The following is a 26,633-nucleotide window of genomic DNA, read 5'->3' on the forward strand; positions in this document are numbered from 1 at the left end:
TAAACCAAGTTTTAACTTAACTTTTAAAGAGACCAGAAGAACAAGACATTGGTTTATCACAAAGACACCTATTTAAAATATGCAGAGCATCAGTGTCTGCCCAACAGTGATAAGACAAACTCCCTCTGGGCTTTAAGGCAGACGTGATAGGTTGTATGTATACATATTCAAATGAATACCTTGAAAGAAAAAAAGGGAAAGGCAGAGCTCAAAAAACGGGCACATTGACAGTTGAATTTAATTCAATTGTGCCACAACATACTTCACCTCATTTCTGCCCCTGACTATATTTTTCACCTACTACTAGTAATGAAAAGTTCAGATCAGCCTCTTCTTTAGTGCATAATCAATACACAAAGTTGTGCGCAAAAAAACAAGTAAAAAATGGTGAAGGTAGAATACATCTCCCTGAATATATGGCTACACATCTGCAGCGAAGGTTTTCTTTTAACTAGATTTTTACGAGCTTTTATTGCTTCCTGAGGGGACCTGATCAGCAGAAAGTGATTTCCTCCAGCTCTATAAACGATGATGAAACTTGAGAGTGTGCACTTACAGGAGAGACAGTGTTTCACCTGTTGTGAATTTGACACTCCTGGCAGTTAAAAAAAATGTAATAAAACAAAACAAAAGAAAACTAAACATACTTGAAAACCTCTTGTATAATCATTGTCTACTCGTATTTGAAACATGTATGTGTCCAGGAAAGGTCTCTTGGGCATTTTGGCTCTTATCCAATGAATACGCTGCTTCAAATTTTCATAATCATCATCACAATCAAACCCTGAGGGCTCCTTAGTACAATCACAGACTTCTATTTTTGGACACCGTCAGCCCCAATTTATCCACTTATCTACATGTTGCAACAACCTTATTGCCTCAATCTGGTTTCTGCAAACTCTTGAGTCTTGGAAGTAGTAGTCAAGGCAAATGAGGCAAATTTATTTAGTGTTGATATAGTAGTGGAAACGTTTGATGTAATATTTATTGCTATACATTCATTTAACGATTGGATTTCGAGCCAAGTGGAGCTTACGGTTTCCCAGCCCTCCTGCAGCCAAGAGCTCCATTAGAAAAAGAAATTGCACCACCTTGTTCTGCTGCAGGGTATTTCAAACTTCATCATTATAATCCTTTAAATTCCATCTTGCGCATGAAGTATAGCAGTGTACACTTGTCGACATGGCGACCACATCAAGACAACAATGCTTAGACAACCATTTATTTTTTCCCATCAAACTGATGCTTTTTTCAACTAAAAACATGTTCGCATCATGACAAAAACCTGGCTTTTAAAGGTTTAACATCCTTAAAAAAATGAATGAATATTTTATATCAATAATTAGGTCAGATTATGTGAAAAAAATTTGCTCAATTAAAGTAGAATATAATATTAATCTATAATATTTTTTTATAGTTATGAAAAACACATTTATTTTGCTCAGTGGTATGGGTGTAAGTATCTGACACTGCACAAAAAAATAATAATGCACCACTTTACTCTGCTGCAGGGCATTTCAAACTTCATCAATATTAATCCTATAAATTCCAAACTTGTTTTTGGTGTCGTGTGCAAACGTACAGCAGCTTACACTTGTCGACATGGTGACCACATCAAGACAACGTTGCTTAGAGACAACCGTTTTTTTTTCTTCCATCAAACACCTCTGGCTCTCACTTTCTTCTCTCTGTCACACCCTCTCCTGCATTCCATTTAGCGGCACCAACATACCTGAGCCCGTCTCAACAAGTGAGGCAAAAACTCAGCACGTGTGCCAAGCAGGTGAACCAACTGAACTGAATCAAAACCGCTTAGTAACAAGAAGGCCTGAGCTACTGACACTTCAGATGTGTGAGTCACCTTAGTGCCCGCTGGCGCAAATCACCATCTATAATCATAAAACCATGCTCAGTCATCCAAGCAAAAATAAAACTGGAACTCAAATTAAACTCCCATCAAGCAAAAACTATTCATTCTTCAAGCCAAATGATGACGCCCCGATTTAATCAAAAGACAAGGCCGTCGCTGATTCAGCGATTTATATGAACACTTGACAGCAGCTGTCTGTTTACCTCTTGTTTGACACTTAATTAATATCTCTGGACTTTTTAATTCTTTTATTTTTAGTGTTATGGTGCCATGCTGCTGGCTGGTATGTCAGCCGCGGGAATAATTATGGTTTTGGCTTCCGGGCTACAGATGGATAATTTGTGTGTGTTTGTGTGTGTGTGTGTGTGTGTCCCTGGCAAAATGCATTTTTTATGTTTATGGGAATATTTTTCATACTCATGAGTTGTTTATCCCTAGCTACATGACACGGCAAGCTGATTGAATTGATGTTGATCCAGTATTTTATCACTGACTGGAAGTTGTTAGCAAATATATCACACATTCATCTAAGGATATGTGGAATAACGTATTAGCTGTCGCACCAAAATGTGTCCTTACACTGTCAGCCTAGATTATGTCTACAGAGATCCCGTAACTGTAATTATCATCAGTGCCATACTTTAATCCACTATTAAATCTGTCATCTTTAAATAGGAGTGGTTAGATGAAATATATTCCTCTCTTATACCAGAGTGAGATGAGAGGATGGAGTACAAAGTTGGAGCCAGGATATGGTTAGCTTGTTCTTTAGCATGTGGGAAACAGCTATAGCATGACTCCCTCTATACAACCACACGGCAGTAATATAATACTGTCCATTCATGTGGATTAAACAAACGAGATACGTTGTGTTAAATATAGTGAGGCAGAGCCATTCTTTACTCTTTATGCTGCTTGTCTCTCTTTTGTAAAGAAATGAAAATATTTCACAAAATGTTTAACTGTTTCTTCAAAATCAGAGGTTTTAAACAATTTAACTTTGTAGCTTCAAAAAAATCATTGTTTATGTTTGTTTATTTTATTCCACATACAAAATAGATTTAAAAAAACATGTAGTAAAAAAAAATTAAAAAAATACATGTGTGGGTGTGGCAGAAACCTGTACAGGCTTATATAGAGCCACACCCAAAATACATTTACATATTAATATTAGCAGATCAGCACACAAGCGCGCACACACACAAAAAAACAAAAAAAACAAAAACAAAAACAAAAAAAAAACATAATATGTATAAATGAGAAAAAAAACAAAAACAAAAAAAACAATGCAAAACAATCAAAGAAATTAAGAACAAAACCCAAGACAATAATAAATAAATAAAAAATATAAAAAAAATAAAAAAAATACAAATTAAAAAACAAATCAGTTTAAATCAGTTAGAACAAATCAAAATGTAGTGATACAAATTATTGTGTTTAAACCAAGCAAGCGGACAATCATGATAAATATATAAATCAAATTCCTGTTTTTAAACTAATTGCTTTTAATAGCATGGAATTCTGCAGTCTCTTTTTGAATATGGTCAATGTTATAGAAGAATCAAGTAAGTGTATATTTTCATTCCATAGTATGACGCCACGGTATTTAATGCAAGATTGACTGCGGGAAGATTTATAAAGAGGCAGATGGAGATTTTCAGCTTGTCTGGTACAATGATTATGAAATTTTGAGTTTGAAAAAAAATAACATCCAAAAGTACAAGGTAAATCAGTCAACTTATATTTCACCTTAAAAACAAAAGTGCATATTTGGAGAATATTTATATCATAAATAGACAATAACTTTAATTTATAGAAAAGTGGTGCACTTGGTACCAGAGGTTTTGAGAAGGTCGCTAATCTAGCAAACCTTTTCTGCAGTACACTCTAAAAAGAAAATAGTTGAACCAACTTAATTGAATTAGGGCAACCGGTAACACACAATTGAATTAAGTTTATTGAAATAAAGAATGTAAGTTACACTTACACAATTGTTTCAAGTCAGATCAACTTAATAGTTTGTTTGTTTTCAAATCAAAAGTTTGCATTAATCCAACTTATAATTAAGGGACGACAACTTAAAATGTCAGTGTTTTCTGAATCAATTTCTTGTTTAATCCTAAAGTAAAATATTGCTTCTGTAGAACCTAAAAGAAAATAGTTGCACCAACTTAATTGAATTAAGGCAACCTTGACTAAATGTTTGTTATGTTGCTGTTTGCACCGTGAGCGAAGGGGATGTTATATTTCATTGGGCAGATGTGTTTCAACCCTATATAAGTTTACTATGTCCCCTATTTGTTAAAATTCTAAACATAGACAGCAGCTTCTGTTTGTTACTTCAACACACTTGTTACAATATATCAAGTTCAATGGAATGATTAATTTCTTTTGTAATTTGTCTCCTGAGTTGAACTAGGGATCTGGCTTAAGAGTTCCTCAAACCGTTCTGTTATAACCAACAAAATCACGGTTAGTTCACAAAGAGATATTTTATTAAAACAAAATGCATAGTGACGTAATGGAATGAAACATCCCCTTCACTGAGGGTGCAAATAGCAACATAACAAAGGTTTAGACCAGTATACGTCATTGTGGGAAAGGGGGCGTTAGACAGGAAAACCTAATTGAATCGCTTTAATTTGCATAAGAAAATCAAGTCAATGTCAGGTCAATGTAGTAAAGTACAATTTCAATTTGGTGTAATCCACAAAAGTACGTTGCCATCGCTAAAGCAGAAAACTGAGTCAGACTTATTCAAAAAAGTGCGTTACTTCAACTTTTCAAAAATATACTTTTTAGAGTGTAGCATAATTTTATTTAGGTATGATGAAAATGTACTCGCCCAAACAATATTACAGTATGTTAAATATGGATAGATCAGACTGTAGTATAATGTTAATAAACATGACTTATGAACAAAGACTCTTATTTTTCTAAGGATCCCAAGTGATTTAGTTACCTTATTACAGACAAGACCAACCTGTTCTCTCCATGAGAGTTTATCATCAATAATAACACCTAAAAAACATGTTGATGAGACTTTAATTATTTCTTCATCATTTATATAAAGTTTGATTTGGTCATTGTCATGAATCTTTTTACCAGCAAACAACATGAAATTGGACTTTTTGACATTTAAAGATAACTTGTTTGTTTGGAACCAGCTTGAGAACTGGATAAGATTATGATTTAGCTCCTCTATTAGACTTTTTAGGTCTCTATGAGAGAGAACAAGGCTGGTGTCATCTGCAAAAAGCAAAGGGAATATGGATTTCGAAACTTGCGCAATATCATTTATATAAATGAGAAATAATAAAGGTCCTAATATGGATCCTTGAGGTACCCCATGTTTTATGTAGTTTCTTGTGGAATCATGACCGTTAATATGAACATACTGTTTTCTGTTTTTAACATAGTTATAAAGCCACTTATGGACAGTGCCAGAAAGTCCATATTTAAATAATTTTGAAAGCAAAATATCGTGATTAACCGTATCAAAAGCCTTCGAAAGATCTAAAAATATACCTATTGCAAACTCATTTCTATCTAAAGCTGTATGTATCCTATCAATTAACTCTAAAGCCAAAACCATTGTCAAGTGGATTTGACTATTTATTGACACTAAACATTGTTTTAAGTTCAAATGATGCCTCAGGAGAACTTAAACATGAGTAAGTGTATAGTGTAAGTAACAATCTCTTGCAGGTATACTGTAGCCACAGCAATAATACACTTCACGCTTCAGTTCGTTTCGCCTTATCGCTCACTTTTTAATTACTTTAATGACTTTGCGCTTTTCGCTTTGTATCCACAACATCGCACAATGGTTGAGGGCCGTCAGTTTATCTCTTAATTGAATCATTAACCACAACATAACAACACTTCCATACAGAGTGAAAGCCAATACCACTAGATGCAAAAGAGCTCATTTGCATCACTGCACACACACACGCACACACATACACATACACATATACATACACACACACGCGCGCTGTGGAAACATAGGGATGACCCCAATCCGAGTCACCAGACAAACAATTAAGCAGATGAGGTTGCTCTATTTCACAACACACAGACACCAGTTATCAAAATTCTATAAGCTTTTATCAATGTACACACACACACACTCAACACACACACACACTCAACACACACACACGCACACACACACACACATGCACACACACACACGCACACACACTTGGCTGTCAAGAGACATAATACCCTGAGGCTGTAGGTTACATGAAACAAATGTACACATGATCTCTCACCAAACACACACACACACACACACGCACACCACATCTTTTGATATGTGCTTTTTTAAGACACTTACACATGCAGTAGAAACTTAGTTTTGACAGTTTTCAAAATAACGTAACACTGCAGCTTAAACAAAATTCAATGAAAACATACCCCACACATTTAGAACCAAGACACACACACACACACACACACACACACACACACACACACACACACACACACACAAGAAAAACAGCCAGACTTTGCAATTATAACATTAATCATAATAAAGTACCTAAACTGCTGAACTTTTCTGAAGTGGTTAAAAGTTGTTTTGGTTTGCACTTTTCCTTTAATTGTAAGTAATTAAGGATCATTTCTGCACCGTGAAAAATACACGATCAATTGTGTTTTGCTTGAGAAAAGCCAAGTGTTGTTTCCAATAGGGGAGGTTGTTGAGGCATCGAGCAGGTTAAATGAGACGTGTAAATCCAATTACACTCGCGGCCGCAGCAGAAGTGCTCCATCACGGACCTAACCTGCACCAACCCACTGCAAGCTAATCTTTCTCCGAGGTCGGGGCGGTGTATGCGCTGGAAGCTGCTGAATCAGCACGTTGTAAAGCAAAACTGAAGTCTCCCAAATGACCAGTTTCCAGATGTTAGACCGTTGCTCAGCCTGCTGTATAGTAGCCGCTGTTGACAAAGGAATAACATTGGAGTTTGACAAACAGCTCTCATGTATTGGCTGTCGGCCATTTAAAAAGAATGAAACACTTTTCTCTGAACAGACATTCCAGTTTATCGCCACATGAGTCATACTTTAATTGTTTTGGCCATCAGCTCTATCAGAAATAATAACATCAGTTTCACCAAGTTAATTGTAGTGACGTGGAAAACGTTGCGACAGTCGCTAAAAATAAGTCAGACCGGATGAGTAATACTAGCAGGCAGCAGTTTGAACAAATCTCAAACAAATAGTTGAAAATTAAAATTAAAGTGAACTGCAAATGATCAGCAACACTGTCTGTCTATAGAAGGACCTCCTATCAACTTGGACCTGTTGGAGTGTTGGGATCTGAAATACATATTGCTCAAAGAAAGTTTTCCATGTTCATACAACATCCAATGTAATGTGTTCCAGTCCTGTCTTATTCCTTAAAGGTGCTATGAGGAACTTTTGAATAGTTCTGAAACGGTCAAATTTGTCCTCTGATGATTATATGTTACAGCAAACAAGACCATCAGTACAAAGAATGCTATTTTTATATAGTTTTTCTCAATGCCTTTGTCATGGGTATACGCTCACCCGGGAACTACAGCTGGCATAGTAAAAACACTACCGCTTTTCCTCGGAGCACCTTTAAATAATTTTTCGCTGTCACTTCTTAAACTTTAAATTTTTCTCCCTCAATCCTTTTTTATATGGCTTTTTCCTCTTCCATCCCTCCATATCCTTTAATGTCACCACTTCATTCCTCTACCACTCTCCTCACCTCCGTCTTTCTTCTTCTTCCCTCTCTCCTGCAGAGATGAAAGTTTGTCACAGGAAGTGACCCCGAGCACTGTGTTACCGCGGTGACAGTCTGTCTCATAGGAACTGATCTCACCTGAGCCGTGAGGGTAAACACACACACACACACACACACACACACACACACACACACACACACACACATGGTGCAGTGTGTACATAGAATACAGTAGCCTACATGACACATGCCAAGGAAAAAGCACAAGTGACCATGTTATAAATAAAATGTCAAATCAGTGACACACTCTGACTCTGACACACACACACACACACACACACACAAACACACATACACACACACACACACACACACACACACACACACACACACACACACACACACACGCCCTGGGTCGGCCCCACACACCACATCAAAGCAGCTTATTGCTGGGCAGTAAAAGTGGTGGAGTGGTTTGAATTTATTCCCTTCAGTCGGACGTTTATTCGCTGCTTCCCTTTCTTAATGAGCGTCTTACAATAACCCTGTCACTTACTGCAGCAAATTACCGCTACCTAAATGAGGGGCTGATGTTACGTCTGTGTGCATAGATATGTGTGTGTGTGTGTGTGTGTGTGTGTGTGTGTGTGTGTGTGTGTTTTCATCTCGCACCCTCTTCAACATTTAGGGCCACCTGTATGTGATTTAACCTTGCACATGGCCTTCCTCCCTAAGTACACTTTTACCTTTTTACTATCCACCCAAAAAGCGAGAGGGGGAGGAAGTCACAGAGCTCTAATGAAGAACGAGGAAAGAGATGGAGGGATGAGAAAGGCAATAAAATGGAAATGAGAGCCAGGGTGAGGCGACATGGGGATGGTTGGTGGAGAAAAGGGGAAATGGAGCAAATTATAAAGCTATCATTTTGTCTTTTTCTCTATGACTTTGTTTTTGCTCATATATTTACCTATTTATTTAGCAGGCAAAGCTTTTGTCAACAATGTAGATCAATGCTATACTGCTTGTCTTGCGACGTATGTCAACATTTGATTACCTTATAGATTATCAGCATGGATGCAAATAATTGCTAATGAGCACTGAGCAGAAAAGACAGCTGAGGCAGTGGGGAATGTCATGAGCCGTAAACCAAATATGGGACAATTAGAATGTTGACCCAGTGATGGCGCTATAGTTATTACTATTCCTCCTGACGTGCACATGAAAGTGAATATGTAAAGTTATTTCAGTCTCTAGTTCTTTATTTGACAACTTAACAATGGCCATGACATAATGTAAAACTGTAAGCTGGTTTGATGAAGAAAAACAAACATTTAGCACTGAGGAATGAAATGTGTAATTGCTGATACTTTAAAGGTCTTGAGACCAGTCCAGTGAAAAGGGGATGAAGTGGGTGAACAAATGCAAGAATGTGAAATTTAAAAAAGACCTAGTAAAGAGACAGAAAGAGCATGAGGAAAACTGTGTTTTGGGTGAACCATTCCTCATTTGAATCTATTACCAAAAATACCCCACATCCCAACAGTCCAGCCCTGTCTGCTGCCCGATGAGTGTGTTTGTGTATGTGTGTGTGTGTGTGTGTGTGTGTGTGTATGTGTGTGTGTGTGTGTGTGCGTGCATGCGTGTGTGCGTGCGTGCATGTGTGCGTGTGTTTGCATGGCACCAACTTTACCGTATAATACCGTAATTCTATGTCATTTCTAGGAGTAGTTAAAGGATCTAACTACCACTTAGACTCCATTTCACTCGGTCTGTAAAAAGCACATGGCGGGCCAGCTGGCGTGTGCCACACTGTCTGTGACTCTACACATTTGTGCGCAGTATGTGGATAAATGTGATGAGGGGCAGCTATCTTTGACTGTTGGGATTAGCCCTTATTTACAGTTGACTGTAAACAGGAGGCTGTGTTGCCCTGTGACATATCGCAAGTCGATGTTATGGATTCTGAGAAACAGCAAGAGTTTGTGCAAGTTTTAATGAGAGCAAGGGGTCACCCAGACAGAAACAAATATGGAATAAATCAGTGAAAGTGTGTGTGGTGTGAGCCCTCAGTCAGTGGCAAGGTCGGTCGGTATACCACGCTGTGAGCTAAATACTACTAGCGCATAGATTAACATGCCGGGATTAGCACAAGATTACATTTAAGGCCCTAATCCAACAGCACTGTGTTGTTGGGAAAGAGGCAAACGATTGTGGGAATACATGAATGTGTGTGTGTGTGTGTGTGTGTGTGTGTGTGTGTGTGTGTGTGTGTGTGTGTGAGAGATTGGCAGTTGAAAGGGGCACATCAGAGGCAGATTCCCCATCAATGGTCTTTCTCAGCAGGGAGCATCAAATCCTTCTGGATGGAGGAACATTGGGTCACGGCCCGAGGTCGGGCATTTCCAGGTCAAGTCTTCAATGTCACAACGGTGGAAGAGAATGAATGAAATGTGGCAGCGATGGCTGGGAGAACAGCCATACGGTGTGTAGATGTACGTGTATATACGTATATAGGGTTTTAAAACATTATCAGTTTATGCATATTTTATGGGCCAATACCATTTCCATATGTTTTTTTCCAATCTAAGATGCACTTTATGATTTCTTCTCTAGTGCAGCATTGATTGGAATGCACTATAGTGAATGCTGCAACGTTGTATGTAAGTGCCTCATATAAGTGTCTTCATTGGAAAAAAGAAAATGTTAACACCCTTGCACTTGTTACACATAGAGAACAAGGATAGTCTATAGTCTTGGGGTATATTTTGCAGTTTTATGATCTTTTATGATATTTCAGCAACTCGTATAGGTCTGGTGAAACAGCTTGAGACAAACAGAAGTATGTATGCGGGATTAGAAATGACAATGTCATTCTCCTCTGCCAAGAGCCACATAAATGGCAACACAAAACTGCCACAAACATGCCTAAAAGCCTGGATGAAACGCTGCTATATAGTTTGTTCTAAGTTTAACACCAGCATTCAAATGTCACTTGAACAACTATCAAAACAGTAAGTGAACGCATCACCACTCATAACATATTCCCATTACAGTGTAATCTTTAGTTCAGTATGTTGCCATGCAGTTCAAGTTCAGTTCAGTTCTATCACGTTTACCACTTTGATCAATGTGAAGAAAACCTTAACTTCTCCCTGCATCCTAAACTGCATATTCTATTTGGACTAAACATCACATGGGTCAGTTAGGGGGAAAATATCAAAATCCAGTGTGAACTGCCCGTCAGTGTGATGTCCCAACTTGAAAAAACTCAGTGCTCAGAATCTTAATGGAGTTTTGGAGCCGCTGGATGTGGCCTTTAGACATGGTCAGACCAGATGAAATGGCAAGGCCAGCAAACCACCAACCCAGTCAGTTCAGCTATTGCCATGGTAATTAACCCCAAACAGACTGTTTCATTAGTGGTGACTGTGGAACTGAATTGTTTTCTTAGATAATGTCCCTAATGTATTTGCTTCATACACACACAGCAGTCATGGCACATTTGTCACAAAACATTTTTCAAAGCCAATTGGAATAATCAAAACATTTCTACCAGATAAGCAATGCTTGAGTGACAGCTCTATATATTGTCTGTGACTGGTTCATTTTCAGCAAATGACAATGTTTGGCAAGATTCTAAATGAAGAGTGAGGAAAATGCAAAAGCAGTCATTTAAATTTCGTAGGAAGGACTTACTTCCTCTGCATGGAAGTCTATTCACAGACATTCATTATTCCTTATCCCATGGTGCTGTTGGGCAAGTGCTTCATCTGTCTGTGTGGAGGAGCCGCTGCACAGCAAGTGTGTGTGGTACATTTAAAAAAAAACCTCATATAGAGGATTGTCAGGATTTGATGCACGCTGTGTCCTCAAAAACGTTATGAGCCGAGGAGCCATTTTAATACAGCTCGCCACCTCTATCAAATAAAACCTCTCCCCCGTCACTACCCCAACGGCAAACTATCTAATAAAGCAGAAATGCCATAAGAATAACAATAAAAATAACACAAAATAGCCTCCCAGCTAAAACTCGGGAGGTTAAAATGATTTTTTTTCTTTTAAGTATGAGAAAGACTGGCAGAATAGATCACAGTACGGCCACCAACACAGCGGGGCGTGCGTGGAGTTTGGATTTTTCACAGCGACATGTCTAATTATAGGCCTCTCTCTGAGCCTCACACATAAGACACACAAAAAACATACACTGAGATGGATTATTTCTTTAGAATTCAGCATTTGGTGAGTCAGGTTTCCCCTTATTTTCAGACCACACCTCTTGTAGTTTCCCACTGATGAGCAGTTGTTAAGTGCACGCTCCTGTGTGCTAAATGCCAACAAATCACCGACTTGCTTTCACTGGATTCATGTGAAAAGGCACAGCTCGATTGTATTATTGATCTGACCTCTCTCGTTCTCTCACCCGCACTAACATGTAACATATGAAAGATGATCATTGCCCTCGGTTGCTATAGGGAAGCAACCTGCCAAGTCTGATTGTCTTTACCTTGTAAGGCCGTGACAGATACACCTGCCACAGACAGCCAGTCACACTCAAGTGAGATCTGCCACTGATAATACTCGAGTGTGATCCTATCTGGGATGTGTGTGTGTGTGTGTGTGTGTGTGTGTGTGTGTGTGTGTGTGTGTGTGTGTGTGTGTGTGTGTGTGTGTGTGTGTGTGTGTGTGTGTGTGTGTGTGTGTGTGTGTGTGTGTGTGTGTGTGTGCAGGTGTGAAGTCATGACACTAGGTGGTTGCTTAACAAAAACATCCTCTCTATAGTACAAAAGCACTGAGTTACAGGGAGACCATTCAAGCTATAAAATGAATTTAAAATCCCCGCTGGGGTTTGAGGAAAATACTTACAAACTATATGATTAGCTTTAATAATGTAATGCCTCCCCCCGGTGATTACATTGCACTGAACAATTGTATAGCAGCTCATTGAACATGCCGAGGCTAATTTGACAGTTAAACGTTTTTGGCTATGAAAAGAGATCCAATCTTCAGAATATAAATCCCCAGGGGAATTATACACATTATGTATTTCGGTAAATGTCCTGTTATTACTTGATATGGATCTAATACTGTCTGTCAAAAGTCCAGTCCAGTCCTGACTGGTTCATGTAGTGTAGCCTTCTATGAGCTTCTCTGGGGGATTCATGTCCACGTCTTTCAGGTGTTCATGTAGCATGACGCTAACCGCATCCACAGTGCACATGGAATAACAAATAAGACAATATTTGAGGCAATGTTACCTGCAGTGTTACTTTTAGCTAGCTGATGTTTCATCATCATGCCTTTATAAAAAAAAATGTCTTCACTATGTTTAACTAAAGTAGCTCCCCTTTAATTTGCTGCTTTGGAAGCTGATTTATAAACGCAACCATCTGTCCAATTTTATGATGTATTTCTATAACATACACTCAGTTGCTCATTTACACCAAGCAACAACTAATAAATATTTAAGGATTTATGTGTTAGTTGTTTATGTGTTTCCTTTATTGTGTCCACTCCATTAATATCAATGATGATAAGGCTAAATAACACTTCTCTGTGTCCGGCAATTAATCCTCCTCCATGAAAATAAGATTAATTACAGGACTGTTGTATTAAACTGCTTTGAGCAGCGGTTACCTAATCAACCGGCAACTAAGTGCCTTTTACATATTATTAATCTAATTGAGAAAAATCTCTTCGTTAAACAAAAATATCAAAAAAGATTTATGAAACCATTAAAAAAAACTTTCTATGAACTGAAATCTACTTCGCAGTGCAGTAGTAAATGTATTAAACGTTTATAAATATAATTATAGATATATGCATTGTATAAATATATAAAATATAAAAAAATCATAGTATATTAAATTGTATGTATGTATAGATCGCAAATTGTATAGAGATTATATGGAGTACATGAAGCGAATATAATAAATATTTTTATATTTTTATTTTTTTATATATTTTTATCTTTATTTTTTTACTATGGAAAAGGGGTAGGATTAAATAAGTGTATACTTCTTCCTGCTCCTTTTCAGGCATGTCACATCAATACAGATAATTTTTTTTCTTTTTTTTTCTTTTAAAGGCATCATAGGAGATTATCTGCAATATGCACTTTTTAATATGTTGTGAAAAGTGCTTTTTACACCCCAACAGCAATAAATGACTTATGGGCAATGAAAAAGAAACGAAAAACCCCCAAATTCTGTACCTTCTATAAACCTGTTAAAATGCTGACCAATCGGAGACGATGGACCCGTATCTAAAGAACCAATCACAATCCTGCGCGTTCTCTCCCCTCTGTGTGCGAGCCTGAGCGCGTTCACGGAGGGCAGAGAAAGCGTTCGTGCCATATCGTAGTAGGCTACCTGGCAGTGGACTAGACCTAGTGGAAGTAGCATAACAAGCTTACACAATGGAACCTACACAGAAGTTACCAGAGGTGTGGACTCGAGTCACATGACTTGGACTCGAGTCAGACTCGAGTCATGAATTTGATGACTTGAGACTCGACTTGACAAAATGTAAAGAGACGCAACTTCACTTGGACTTTAACATCAATGACTCGTAACTTGAGCCTTTTGACTTGACAAGACTTGCTACTTTCCCCAAAACCCAAAGATTAAAAAGTAGGCTATATTTTTAAGTAGGCTACTGCTCTGTATCTTTCATCATGTAGCCTATAGTGTAGCGGAGGAAACTGGTGGATGTCGCCTACCGGTACCGCGCTGATCTGCTTATCACTGGTTTCACTTCAGAGGTGTCGGCCAGAACACCACTTAAGGCCAAAAACGTCAGACTATAAGCATGAGAAGAGGAGTATGGTTTTTCCGCTCTTTATTTTCCTTCTTTCACAGGCACAGCAGCATAGATCGCAGGAAAAGAGACACAGGCTTACATTCCGCTCGTGAGGAGACGTTAGAACAGCTGTTGCGACCTGCGAATCGCGGCCGTCAATAACATCCATAAACTGTAACTTATAACAGCGATCGGGACTGCATGTACTTACTCACACACGGGTGATTCACATAAACACGTTTCAACTGTGTCGACTACTGCGGCAACATGCGCGCTCACACACCTGACCGAGAGAGAAGAGAAAAGGAAACTTACTAGACAGACCCTCCGGCCGACTGACGTCACGGCCACTAACTGACAGCTATACTGTCATCCACACTGAACAAAACTCATCTCAACACTCTATAAGAAATAACAACACTGTAACCTATAAACTTTGGGGCCTTTTCTGCATGTAGCCTATGTGTGAGTGTTTGTGTGTGTGAGTTAAATGTTAACAATCACTGGTAAACAGTGCAATTGGGAAGTGCAGCCAGCAGCGCTCGTGCACGGCTGTGTGTCGAGGGGTGGGGGAGGGAGTCCCGAGGGGAGAGGGAGGAGTTAAACGGAACTCCGAGGACAAGCTAATTTCAAATCATGCTAGCTCTCTCAGATCGTACAGTATAGCTTTAAGTCTTTTAAACATACATTTTGTTTGTTGTATTTTTGTGCTTTTCATTTAGTTTTGTATTGTTTTGATATGTCTGAAATAAAATAAAAAATTAAACAATACAGTTAGAATGTGAACAGAGGCGACAGTATAGTGGATGTGTTGTATGTTTGTTTTGCTATAAGAATGACAAGATTCCAATCATTTCTTGGAATAAGCAATCAATAAAACCATGAATTCAGAAGCCTTGTAATGCATCTTTGTACATTTTCTAGTCAGAGATAATCCACTGAGGAGACTGATATATCATATCCGTTTCCCGAAATGACAAAGCACAGTAGCATGACAGTAAATATGCAGAACTGTGAGCTGTGAGTTGAAACGCAGTGTGAACGCACTAAGCCGTCACATCACATGCACTACTGTTGCCTGACTTGCCTCTATTCACGAGCTCCAGCTTCAGTTGGAATGACATTGGAGTGCAGCTGAAGGCTTGTGACTGCACAGTGAGTAACTACATAACTATATGTAGTGTTGTTCTATATTCCTTTGGGAGATTCACTTAATTTTTGACAATGGATATATCAATTAAAATGCACAAAAAAGACCATTCTGCTTTGTTTGACATTACTATAGTGCTGCCAAACACCTTTATTTTCATTAGAAATGATTGCGCAGAACATTTTCGCAAGTGTTCAATTAATCTTGGTCTGTGAACGGAAATTGGAAATGAAATCACAATTTCCCCTCAACAACATGACGTGCAATTTTCATATTGCTTGTTTGGCCCAAGGAACTATGTTTAGTTTACTACCACAGAAGATAAATATAACCCCGAAATATTCACATTTTGGACGTTTTACATTTGGGATCAGTAAATTGATTGCAGTTTTTGCTTCAACAATGTGTTAAATGATTTAGTATCAACAATGTCTGTGAAATAAATAATCAATTTATTGAGTAACCGTTTCAGCTCTATGAATAAAAACATGCTATTTCATCACACTGTTCAGTAGCCAAACTGTAACTAAAGAATCTGCTCAGAAACCACCAATATGACCAGTTTTGTACCATGTAATTTCCAATGTATTATCAGTCTGTTCTACCAATACATTTCCATATATCAAGTCCAGACACACACACACACACACCCAGTGCACAAGACCCCGTGGAGCATATCTATGGAGAGCGTTGACTCATAGAGCAAGCAGCCGAGCAACCAGCAAGTCCACCACATCACAAGAGCACAGATCATCTTTTCATTTGGAAAACAGATGGAGGGATGGGCGTAGGGAGGGAGGAGATGAGAGGAGAGGAGGGCTGGAAGGAGGAGGAGAAAGTAAAAATAGCGACTGATAAGAAGGAGGAAGTAAATATAAAGGAGAGAGAGAGAGAGAACAAGGAGAGGAGGTGTGAAACGAGAGCAGAGGAGGGAAGCAGAGGAAAAGGTTATCGAGAAACAGTACTGGTTTGTACCACATTGATTTAAGGAGCAAAAGATTGATGTTAAAGCATCGAACGGTTTCCCTCCTTCCACTTCCCTCTCTACGTGATCCTCATTGGAATGCAGGAGGGTGTGTATGATGCTCACGCTTGCATTCATCAGTTTTACTTGATCTACACGTTGGCAATACAGGAATTTAATCCACTGGGCCTTTATCCACAGTCGTTCTGGTTGATATAGCTATTGGGTTCATATGTAGAATGTAAATGTGTACTATTACCGTGACTGCCTTACATTATATCAACAAGCTTCCACACTTTAAAGAGGATCCGTCCATTACCTCTGACACTTGATGACATAAATTTAAGTATTTTAGTGGCTGTTTTCAAGCTTTCTGTTCTCCCAATGTGCAATGATAACAGTGGCAAATACACACTTGTTAATTTGTAGTAAATTGTTAAACAAAATGCGCCTTGACTTTAGACAGAAAACAGTTTTATAGCCAAAAAAGGACATTGCCATTGAGAAACACAATTACCAATCCCAGCTAATGTTAGCACCAAGAGTTGGCTAAAGAAGGCAACATCCTCAATCAAACACCTTAAATGATGAGTAGTCATGCCAAGTTACGGTTGTTACATTATGATAAGAAAATAAAGAGTTTTATTAGCCAATGGTCAGTTATGCAAAACTTCAAAAATATCCCATTTCATGTTTCAAGTATATTTAAAAAAATAAGAAAATTATCAAATATATGGAGTATAGGAGCCATGGATCAGTATCAAACTAGTTGTAGCAACATCCATCAACCCATGTTTATGTAGGAGGGATGATAGGACACCAGGACATAGCCTCCTCCCTCCTGCAGCCTCTCATCTGCCTTCTGGTCTCCTCTCCTCTCATCGTCTCCCCTATCCTCCTCTTAACCTCTATCTCTGTCTGTCTCTCTCTCATGTCGCTGCATCAAACATCATGAAAGATTCACAGCTCGGCTTTTAACACATCTTGCCAACCAAACCCCTTGCCCTCTACACACACATGCACAAAAACATTCATGCACACACACACACACACACACACACACACACAAACACTCATGCCCACACGCACACAAACACTAATGCGCACATGCACATGCACACGCACGCACACACACACACACACACACACACACACACACACACACACACACACACACACACACACACACACACACACACACACACACACACACACACACACACACACACACACACACACACACACACACACACACACATCCACCCCTTTACTGATCTGAGACGGTCTGGAAAACACAATGCAGAGATGGAAGCAGGACTACAATGAAACCTTTTTTTTTTTTAAAGAAACAAGGGAAAGGAAGAGAGAGCGAGGACCGAGGGTATTGGGCGTTCCACTTGGTAGCGTGTTGGTGTGAGCGCCCGAGTGAGCATGTGATGTGTGACAGATGATAGACAGTATCAATTTCCTCTCGCTCTTGCACATACCTAAGCGCTCACACACACACACACACACACACACACACACACACACACACACACACACACACACACACACACTTTCACGTTGGACGCTCCCTGCAGATATGAGTCAAAATCACCAGATAAACCGTAAAAATATTGATGCTGGCTTCAATTTACATATACAGTACATTTTTCTTGAGCTTTTGTAGTATTCTCATAGGTAATTCAAACTGTGAAATGCATAGTAAAGAAAGGAAAGAAATGCATTTCAGGCATTCCCAGACAGATCGAGGCTGTATGGAGCCTTTATTCAGTCGAGCACAGGTTCAGTAGACAGGTTCTGGCCTCACAGGGCACCGCACATGACACATAACCGCTACGTTGCCTTTGTTGCATGTCATATACCCCTGTCTCTATCCCCCATGTTTCCTGCCTGTCTCTGAGCTGTCAAAACCACACAGTAAAGGTGAAAATGCCTCGTAAAACGACTGTAAAAAAAAAAGAGCATCTTTAGCTTCTGTGGACTTCAGTGACAGACTGTGAGTGGGCGGGGGTGGAAAAAAGAAAAATCTCACCAGTGCACAAAGAGCTGCGAGTGATTCATGGTTAAGAAGTTCCAAGCCGCGGTTAATAGTAAAGTTGTTATACTGTGTGACACGTATTTAAATATTAAAAACACACAGTAAACTATTAACTATTTAACAATTTAGAGGCACACAGAGAAGAACTTACTTTCCCCCATGTGGAGCAGCCTAAAGGGCACCACCACGTCATGTTTTCACCACTGGAATGGCGACCTACATGGGCACTTAAAGGTGAAGTAAGCGGTTTATTTATGTTAATATAAGTGTAAAATCGCTCTTTATTCATACAGTGATCACTTACATAATCTGCGCGTTTCATAAAGCCGATCTCTCAGTCAGCTGCTTTGCATGTAATCGGCAAATAAACTTATAACAGTGGCAAATACACACAAAATGTTTATCCAATCAGAAGAGAGAACACTACAAACCGACACTCGTCTCACTCATATATAGTATATACACTCCATGGTCTCACTGCCGGTGCACGCCAGAGCAACAGATGGGTGAATGTGTATGCGCCTACAATAGCGGAGCAGGTAAAAATCCTTCCCAATGTCTGTTTTGATGGTTTTTATCATGTTTTATCACACTTATGGATCTGAGATGATGCTAGATAACTTGCTGCTTGAAGACCGCAGTGCATTAATGTGGTGACGTAGGGACGAGCGAGGGGACTGCTAACTGCAGTAACTGACAGGACGTTAGCTAAAAGAACCATTCCGCTTACAGCACCTTTAAGCAACGTTTATGTTTTGTTTTTTGTTTTGTTTTTGACAAGGGGTCACCAAGAAAGAAAGTAATACATGAATTTTACTTTAAATAAAAGTATTCCTATTGCTATTTTCACTTAAGTAAAGAGCAGAGCAGTTCTTCCACTGAAGCGAAGCATGTGACTTAAACGTACCAGACAAATAATATTTTAGGCAGAGGAAAACATTCAATTTGTGGAGACTTTAAGTGTCCTCAAATGAATGCATAAAACAAACATACATTCCTATGATTTTATCTACATCCTTTTCTTTCGTTTAAGGTTGGACAGACATTTAATTAACCAAGCACATCATAAAGTATAGTGGATGAAAACGTTGATTAAATTGCATTTTTCTTTTGCAGACTTTTCTAAAACACTTTGCATCATTTGGATGAAACCTTGTCTAATGAATCATTATATTGTATTATTCCTCGGCCCTAATGGAAGGGTATTGACATTGTTTAAATGTAAATGAATGGAGGTTCTCTCGTTGACTCAGCCCTGTTCAAGAGGTATTGACCGTTAACTAAACCTGTAACGAATCCTAATCTACGGGTAATCTGAGCTAAAACACAGTGTATCAAATTAACCTTCCCTACACCTACGCTATGTTCTTTCAAGCGAGCAACAAAGTGACAAATACTCAATAATGTAGGCTACATAACACACACATAAACACACACACACACTAACAGGCGTCAAAACTCAATACCTGCCAATACAGAATATGAAGCGTGCAGGGTATATAGTGATAGTGTTCCTGGGTGACATACGATCACATGGGTGTGTGCTGCTCTGCACATACAATGCATGTGTGAATGAAACTAAAGTGTCTTCTGGAGAAGGTGTTGGCTTTCACTGACTTTTAAACAAAAACACACCGACACACACACACCGACACCGACACACACACACACACACACACACACACACACACACACCATAGGACGAGATCTTTAACTATTGACCAGGTAAAGGGCACAATGTGTGTGAGTTTAAAACGCTCGCAGGCACAAAGGCAGACAGGCAGACAGGAGGAAAGATGACTTCCATTCACACTGAGTTAAACCTATAGGACAATAGGTGTGAACAGGGAGTGGGAGGAATATAGGCTTTGTTTAAACTGTGCAGGAGTTAAGAGCATATGTTTATCAAGTTACACACAGCTTAATTTGGAATTATGATATTTATAACATCCGCTGACAAATACAGGTCTCACACGCTTTATATACCTGGAAATAGGATTGCACATTTCCCAAACAGATTGGCATACTGCATATTCAGATGCACTTACTTTGTCGAATGTGCATTAACATTTCAAAAAGTTATGTTCCATTAAATATAGAATGAAAACCCTGAGCTTCTATGTTGGACAGATGGAGAATTTTGATTAAAAATATTTTCCACTTGCAACAACTAATGGGATGTCAGTGATGTCTGACTTGTCGTAGCAGTTGCCAGAATTCAGCTGCAAAATGAAAATGTGTTCATTGCAAATGCCAGCACACAATAACAACACTTGTTTTTGCTCATTTTCAATGTACATTTATGTTGATGTATGACTTCTTCATGGGGCTGTTTGAATGAGGAGGAAGTTGACTTAGCCTAACTGTGCAATGGATGGCTGCCATAACTCAGAAAAACAAACACAGGGGGAAAGGATTACGTATCCTCAATACTGCTTCAAAAAGTAAAAATCTGAACGAAGAACTATTAAAAGTTAACACTGATTGCTGTCTTTGGGACATTTTTTACAGTTTATTTTTCATCAAACATGCAATACGCAGGAAGTTTTGTTTAGCTACTTAAATGCAGCTATTGCAATCCCTAACAGTAGTTATGAGGTAAAACCTTGTTTTTTAGTTGAATAGTAGTGATATAGCATACCCTTTACAAAGAAGTAAGGTCCACCTAAGAACTAAAATATTTATAATGCAGAGCTTTCTAGTGTAGTTTTATAACCAGGTCAATGTGGACATTTGGCTACAGTGAAAGGAAAATATAGACCAAAAAGCAAAAACAGCGTTGTGAATGCAAAGTAGTTTGCTGTTTTTGAAAATGTGAGTGCAAAAACTGTAATGATGACTCATGCAAATTGCAGTGGCAGCAGAGCTGTGTCATCCAAACTATTAATATTCGTCCAAAAAGATGCAGAAAAGGCAGCCAAACAACAAGGCCTTTTGCCTTCACAGCTGAAGCAACATTTTGTGTATGCGAGGACTAGTCTCACCCTCAGTCGACACCAACATCCGCCAGCCAGAGTGACACTGACACAGGAGCGCAGAGGAGAAAAAGCTAAATTTATCAACCTTGGATTTCAGAGATGAGAAAGATTGAAGAGCGCACTGTTCTAGGGGAACTCTGCTGCTGGTTGCCATCTTTCTCAATCCCTTATCTGCTTGTCACTTTTAATGGGTTCTGGGAAAGGGTAGGAGAACTCTTTTCTCAAATAACTCCAGCAGATCAAGGTCCAAGTGAGTGAAGCTGAAGCATTGTGTTTGTTTCATCTGTCAATAAAAGATGAGTTTTTAATGGAAGGGGAGGGAGAGTGTTGTGAGTCCACCGTCAGAAACCTTGAGTGACTCATTTGCTCTGTCTCCTGCCAACCTGTCTGTCTGTCTGTCTGTCTGTCCTCTTTCTTCCCTTTATCCGGCCTGTTTATGACCTTATACTTGCCTCACTGTTGTCTGTTTGTTGGTCTCCATTTCACCTACGCACCCCACACACACAGACACACACACGCACACAGAAACAGACACACACGCACACACAGTGACACACACAGTGACACATGCAATATTAATAACTCACCCGCCCACCCATACAAGACTGTTTTCATTGACACAACATGAAATGACCTTCAGATCATACATACCGAAACACACACACACACACACACACACACGCACACACACGCGCACACACACCTCAATCTCAGCCTATCTATCACCTACTCCCTACTCCTTTAGAGAGAGGTCGATGGTTCTGTTCATCTTCAGGTGAAAAAGAGACCGCTGGCGACAGATTATTGCCTTAGAGGAGGGAAACTGCCCCATTTCACAATTCCTATCTGCACTTTTCCTCAAGGCCACGACAGCTTTAATCAGCGCCGGTGAAGAGTGGCGGACACAGAGACTTTGATGTGTGTGTGATGCCCTGGTTGACTGACTTGAGGGCTGAGCCCATTGATTCCTTGACTGTCTAGGTAACTGATTGATCAATTAAACACATGATCGCTTAAATGGCCGGCTGACGGACAAGAGAGGGTGCCAGGATGAAACAAATAGAATAAAGTAACCCATCCAAAAAATCTCACTCTCTCCTCTTCAATTTAAAGTGAGGTGAGGGATTCTGGAGAACGCTTGTTGACAAAATCACTTTTTGTCAAATCTGTGAAAATCTCCTCGCAGTAACTGTCCATGTGTGTGAACTGAAAAAAATTATCTGGTTTTATTACACATGCAGCCTAGGCTCTGTAAGGAGGCATGTAAACAAATGGTATGTAAAGAAAGGGGTAGTTAGCAACATGCCCATTCACAGACCATAGTCTGTGTGTTAACACACGCTTTTTTTAAAACGCACACATTACAGACAGGTAGCAGATTGTGAGGAGATATTCACACATTTTGTCAACAAGCGTTCTCCAGAATTACTGACTCCACCTTTAACTTTGTTACTTGTACTGTGAGCCATACTTGTACCTGGATAATTTCCCCTGGCTAGCCTATATTATCAGTTAATACAATTGGCAAAGCAGGCCAATTCAGCATCTATTGACTCACACACACACACACACACACACACAAACACACACACACACACACACACACACACACACACACACACACACACACACACACACACACACACACACCTGCAGCCAAGAGCAGAGCAGACAATGAAAAATGCCTAAACCACATTAGTGTACTGCTGTTGTTCAATTGCAGCAGCCACAAGCACAAAGCAAATCTATATTTTCCTCTGTAGTTCATATTAAAAGCTGTTCACACCTGCAACACAAACAATCACAAATGCCCCGAATAGACCACATTAGCTCCACGAGACACATGGCTTACACCCACCTGCAGTGCTGCCCCTCGGCAGACAATGAAAAATGCCCCAGAAAGGACTATAATAGAAATGTGTAGGAGGGTCTCTGGACTGGGAAACACTTAGGATGGCTGCAGTGCATTGTGTGTAGGTGAGGCAATAGCACAAAAAGACACATAAACTGAGATGGAGATTTCGATAAGCACACTTGCTCTTTGAAACAAAAAAACAAGTGAATGCAACTTAAAACTACACAGCAAGCTTAATGGTTCATCCTTATGAAGATAATGGTATAAAGGAATATTGCAATATAAACAATATACACACTTTTAATTGCTATAATGTTTCTATATGTAGATAAGAAATGCAGCAAAATAAAGGGATGCCAGATACAACTACCACACTATATATCATCCTAATTCATGTTTCTAATCCTAGTTATAACAAAAATTACTCAATATGTCCTAAATGTTGTGAAATGTATGTACATGATGTGTTTCCACCTTTGTAATCATCCACCAAAACTCACCGGAGATCTCCGTCTGGGGTACCCCCACTAGAGTGAACCCTTTCCCGGTGTAGAACTGCCGCAGGTCGGCGCAGCTGCGGTCCGCCCCGGCCACCGGGCCCGGTGCTGCAGACAGACACGCCAACACACCGAGGAGCGCCGGGAGAAGCATCATCTTCTGAACAAGTGTAGTCCCTTTTCTTACAGTCAGTCAACTAGAACATCCGGATGCAAATAGTTATATGAATATCCCAAATGCTTTCAGTGTTTCTTTTTTTGTTGTTGTATTTTTAAGAGTTTTCGATCTGTCAGCAGAAGCTGTGTCTGCCGTTCAAACTGCACAGGGCGCCGGTTAAGTCACGCGCACAATGAGTCGAGAGAAAGGAGGCACTGGCAGCGGGCAGTCCTGGGTGATTTCTGCGGGGGGAAGAGCTGCGACGCGCGGCTGTAGGTGTCAGGTAAATCCCGCTCCTCCTCCACCTCCTCCTGCGCTGCTGCTGCTGGCTGCTGCTGGCTGCTGCTGGCTGCGAGCTGGATGTCAGAGACAAAAGAGAAAGGAGAGAGAGAAAGCGTGTGTGTGTGTGTGTGTGTGTGTGTGTGTGTGTGTGTGAGAGAGAGAGAGAGACAGAGAGAGAGAGATAGAGAGAGAGACAGAGAGAGAGAGAGAGACAGAGAGAGAGCAGGTGTCGCTCAGTCAAAGCCGGTGCAGCTCCACTCTCAGACTATCGGTTCATGGTTATAAGGAAGTCAGTCGGTTTCAAAGCGACCAAAGAGCGAAATCCGTTTTTTGAACTGAGGTTTCAGAAGGGTTAGTAGAGTAACTGTCCAGAAAATCCGTCTTTCCAGGCAACGGGGAAAATGAAATACATGTTTGAGGGAGTGTGCAGAAGAGAGCGTTGATGCTCTCTCTCCCTTTCTCTCTCTCTCCCTCGCTCTTTGTGTGTATGTGTGTGTGTCTTCTACTGCATGTGGCCCAAGGGGCTGAACAGCGCCCCCTGTAGGTGGAAAATTAAATAGAAGAGAGCCAGTCTAGGGATTGATTCACATAAAGCCTAAAGTCTATGGGATTCACCCATCAAAAATGCATGGTATTTATTCTTGCAGATTGGAATTGGCAGTGTACACACTACAGTGAGAGACTGCATTGGTTTCATTATCCCCACACAATCCTCAACACGAAGGCTTATGGTTGTAATACAGCCCAAATAAAGGGAACGTTTGTTCAAATCAAATGGGAGCCCAAGTTATGAATCCTGAATGTCTTTGGGAGTTTTTTGAATGAAAAAAGTTTGCCTAACAATTCGTCTACAGCCACAACACATGGAAGCAATATAAAATGAACAGAGCACCTTCTGAGAAATTTACATGGATACATTTTGTAAAAAATAAATAAAATAAATAAATAAATAAAGATTTACAGCATGTTGTGTTGATCCATCTTCAATTCATTCTAGTAAGATATATAGTTTTTTATGCAGCAGCTTCAACATAACGATTGGGAAGTCATTTCATCATTAAAACTGCAGAAATACATGTTACTGTAATGGAAATACATTTTGAGAAGAAGTGATTTTTAAAATATGTTTTTTATCCTACAGGCCTGAGAAAGTCTGGCAGGGGAGATTCAAAGCTACATTTTGTTACAACATTATTCTCCCACACTGTTCAGAGGGCCTGCAGCTTTGGAACAGCAGTCGAATCTTTCAACCCACAGACACTTAGACAATGCTATTGAAAGGAGCCTTAATTCCTTAAAAAACCCAAACCTGTCTCACACTATGGCTGCAGGCCTGTCCGTGTCTGGGTGTATTTAAAGCCCCCCGTTTTGGCAGAGGTTGGCTGTCGTGACCGATGAGCTGTCTGCGGTCTTCACATCCTACAACCTCACCAGCAGCGGTGCCAGCCAGAGAAAGGTCACACAGGCAGCCCTGAAATCTGACAGACACCTCCAGAGAAAAAAAAAGATGCTGATATTACGTCCAGTTGAAGTTTAATTAGAGCCACAAAAGGTTCAAAAATGCCGTAATTACTTTCAAATTAGACGTGAAGCGGAGTGGGAAAGTGAGTGCTGTTAACGCTGTATAGGTCAAGCTCAGAGGTGGGTTAGGGGCATGGTTATTAATTATAATTAATCATATACAGCAGATCATAAAAAGATTAAAACGTCAGTGCATTGTATACGTCAGTCACTTCTTTGTCACACATTTCTTATAATTTTGTATTTTACCATTTAATGTTCAAGACAGATAAAACACCACTTATTATACAGTTCATGGCCAGTTTGGAGTCACCCATGGATTCAAACTATAATGCACAATATACATCCATAAATATGTGGATGCCCTTTTCTGGGGCGCTTATCCATGTGTTGGGATGCACCTCTCTAACAAATGCTACAGTACAGTAAGATATTTTATGCAAGATGTGGTTTAAACATGGTTCTTTTTCCCAGTTTGGTGTACAAACGCTTGACTGGCCTATAGAACCCTTGACCTCAAGCACATCCAACATCTTTGGGATGAACTGGAATCCATGCCAGGACTCTCTAATGCTCTTCTGGCTGAAAACAGGAGCAAATCCCATCAGACAGTGTCCAACATCTCGTGTAAGGAAGGCATTGCCAGAAGAATGCAGAGCATTACAGCAAGATTTGAATGTTGTTACAAAAAAAAACAAAAAAAAAAAAACGTTTTTCAACAATCACATAGGTGTGATGTTAAGGGGTCCAGAGTTGCCGCTGTGGGGGACCAATCAGCATACTTTTATTGGATTT

The 26,633-nt window shown here is 39.7% G+C and overlaps 1 protein-coding gene across 1 annotated transcript in view; it reads right to left on the reverse strand.

Annotated features, from left to right (window-relative positions):
- Positions 1 to 24,767, reverse strand: part of LOC307254252 (glypican-1-like) — a 39,595-nt gene extending 14,828 nt beyond the window's left edge. The window contains exon 1 of the mRNA XM_080032551.1: positions 23,882 to 24,767. Within this exon, the coding sequence (XP_079888677.1) occupies positions 23,882 to 24,035 (154 nt within the window). The 5' untranslated portion in view covers positions 24,036 to 24,767. The remainder of the gene's footprint in view (positions 1 to 23,881) is intronic.
- Positions 24,768 to 26,633: the final 1,866 nt, after the last annotated feature.

This window comes from Ammodytes marinus (assembly GCF_949987685.1).
Source record: "Ammodytes marinus genome assembly, chromosome: 8".
Taxonomy (NCBI): Eukaryota; Metazoa; Chordata; class Actinopteri; order Uranoscopiformes; family Ammodytidae; genus Ammodytes; species Ammodytes marinus.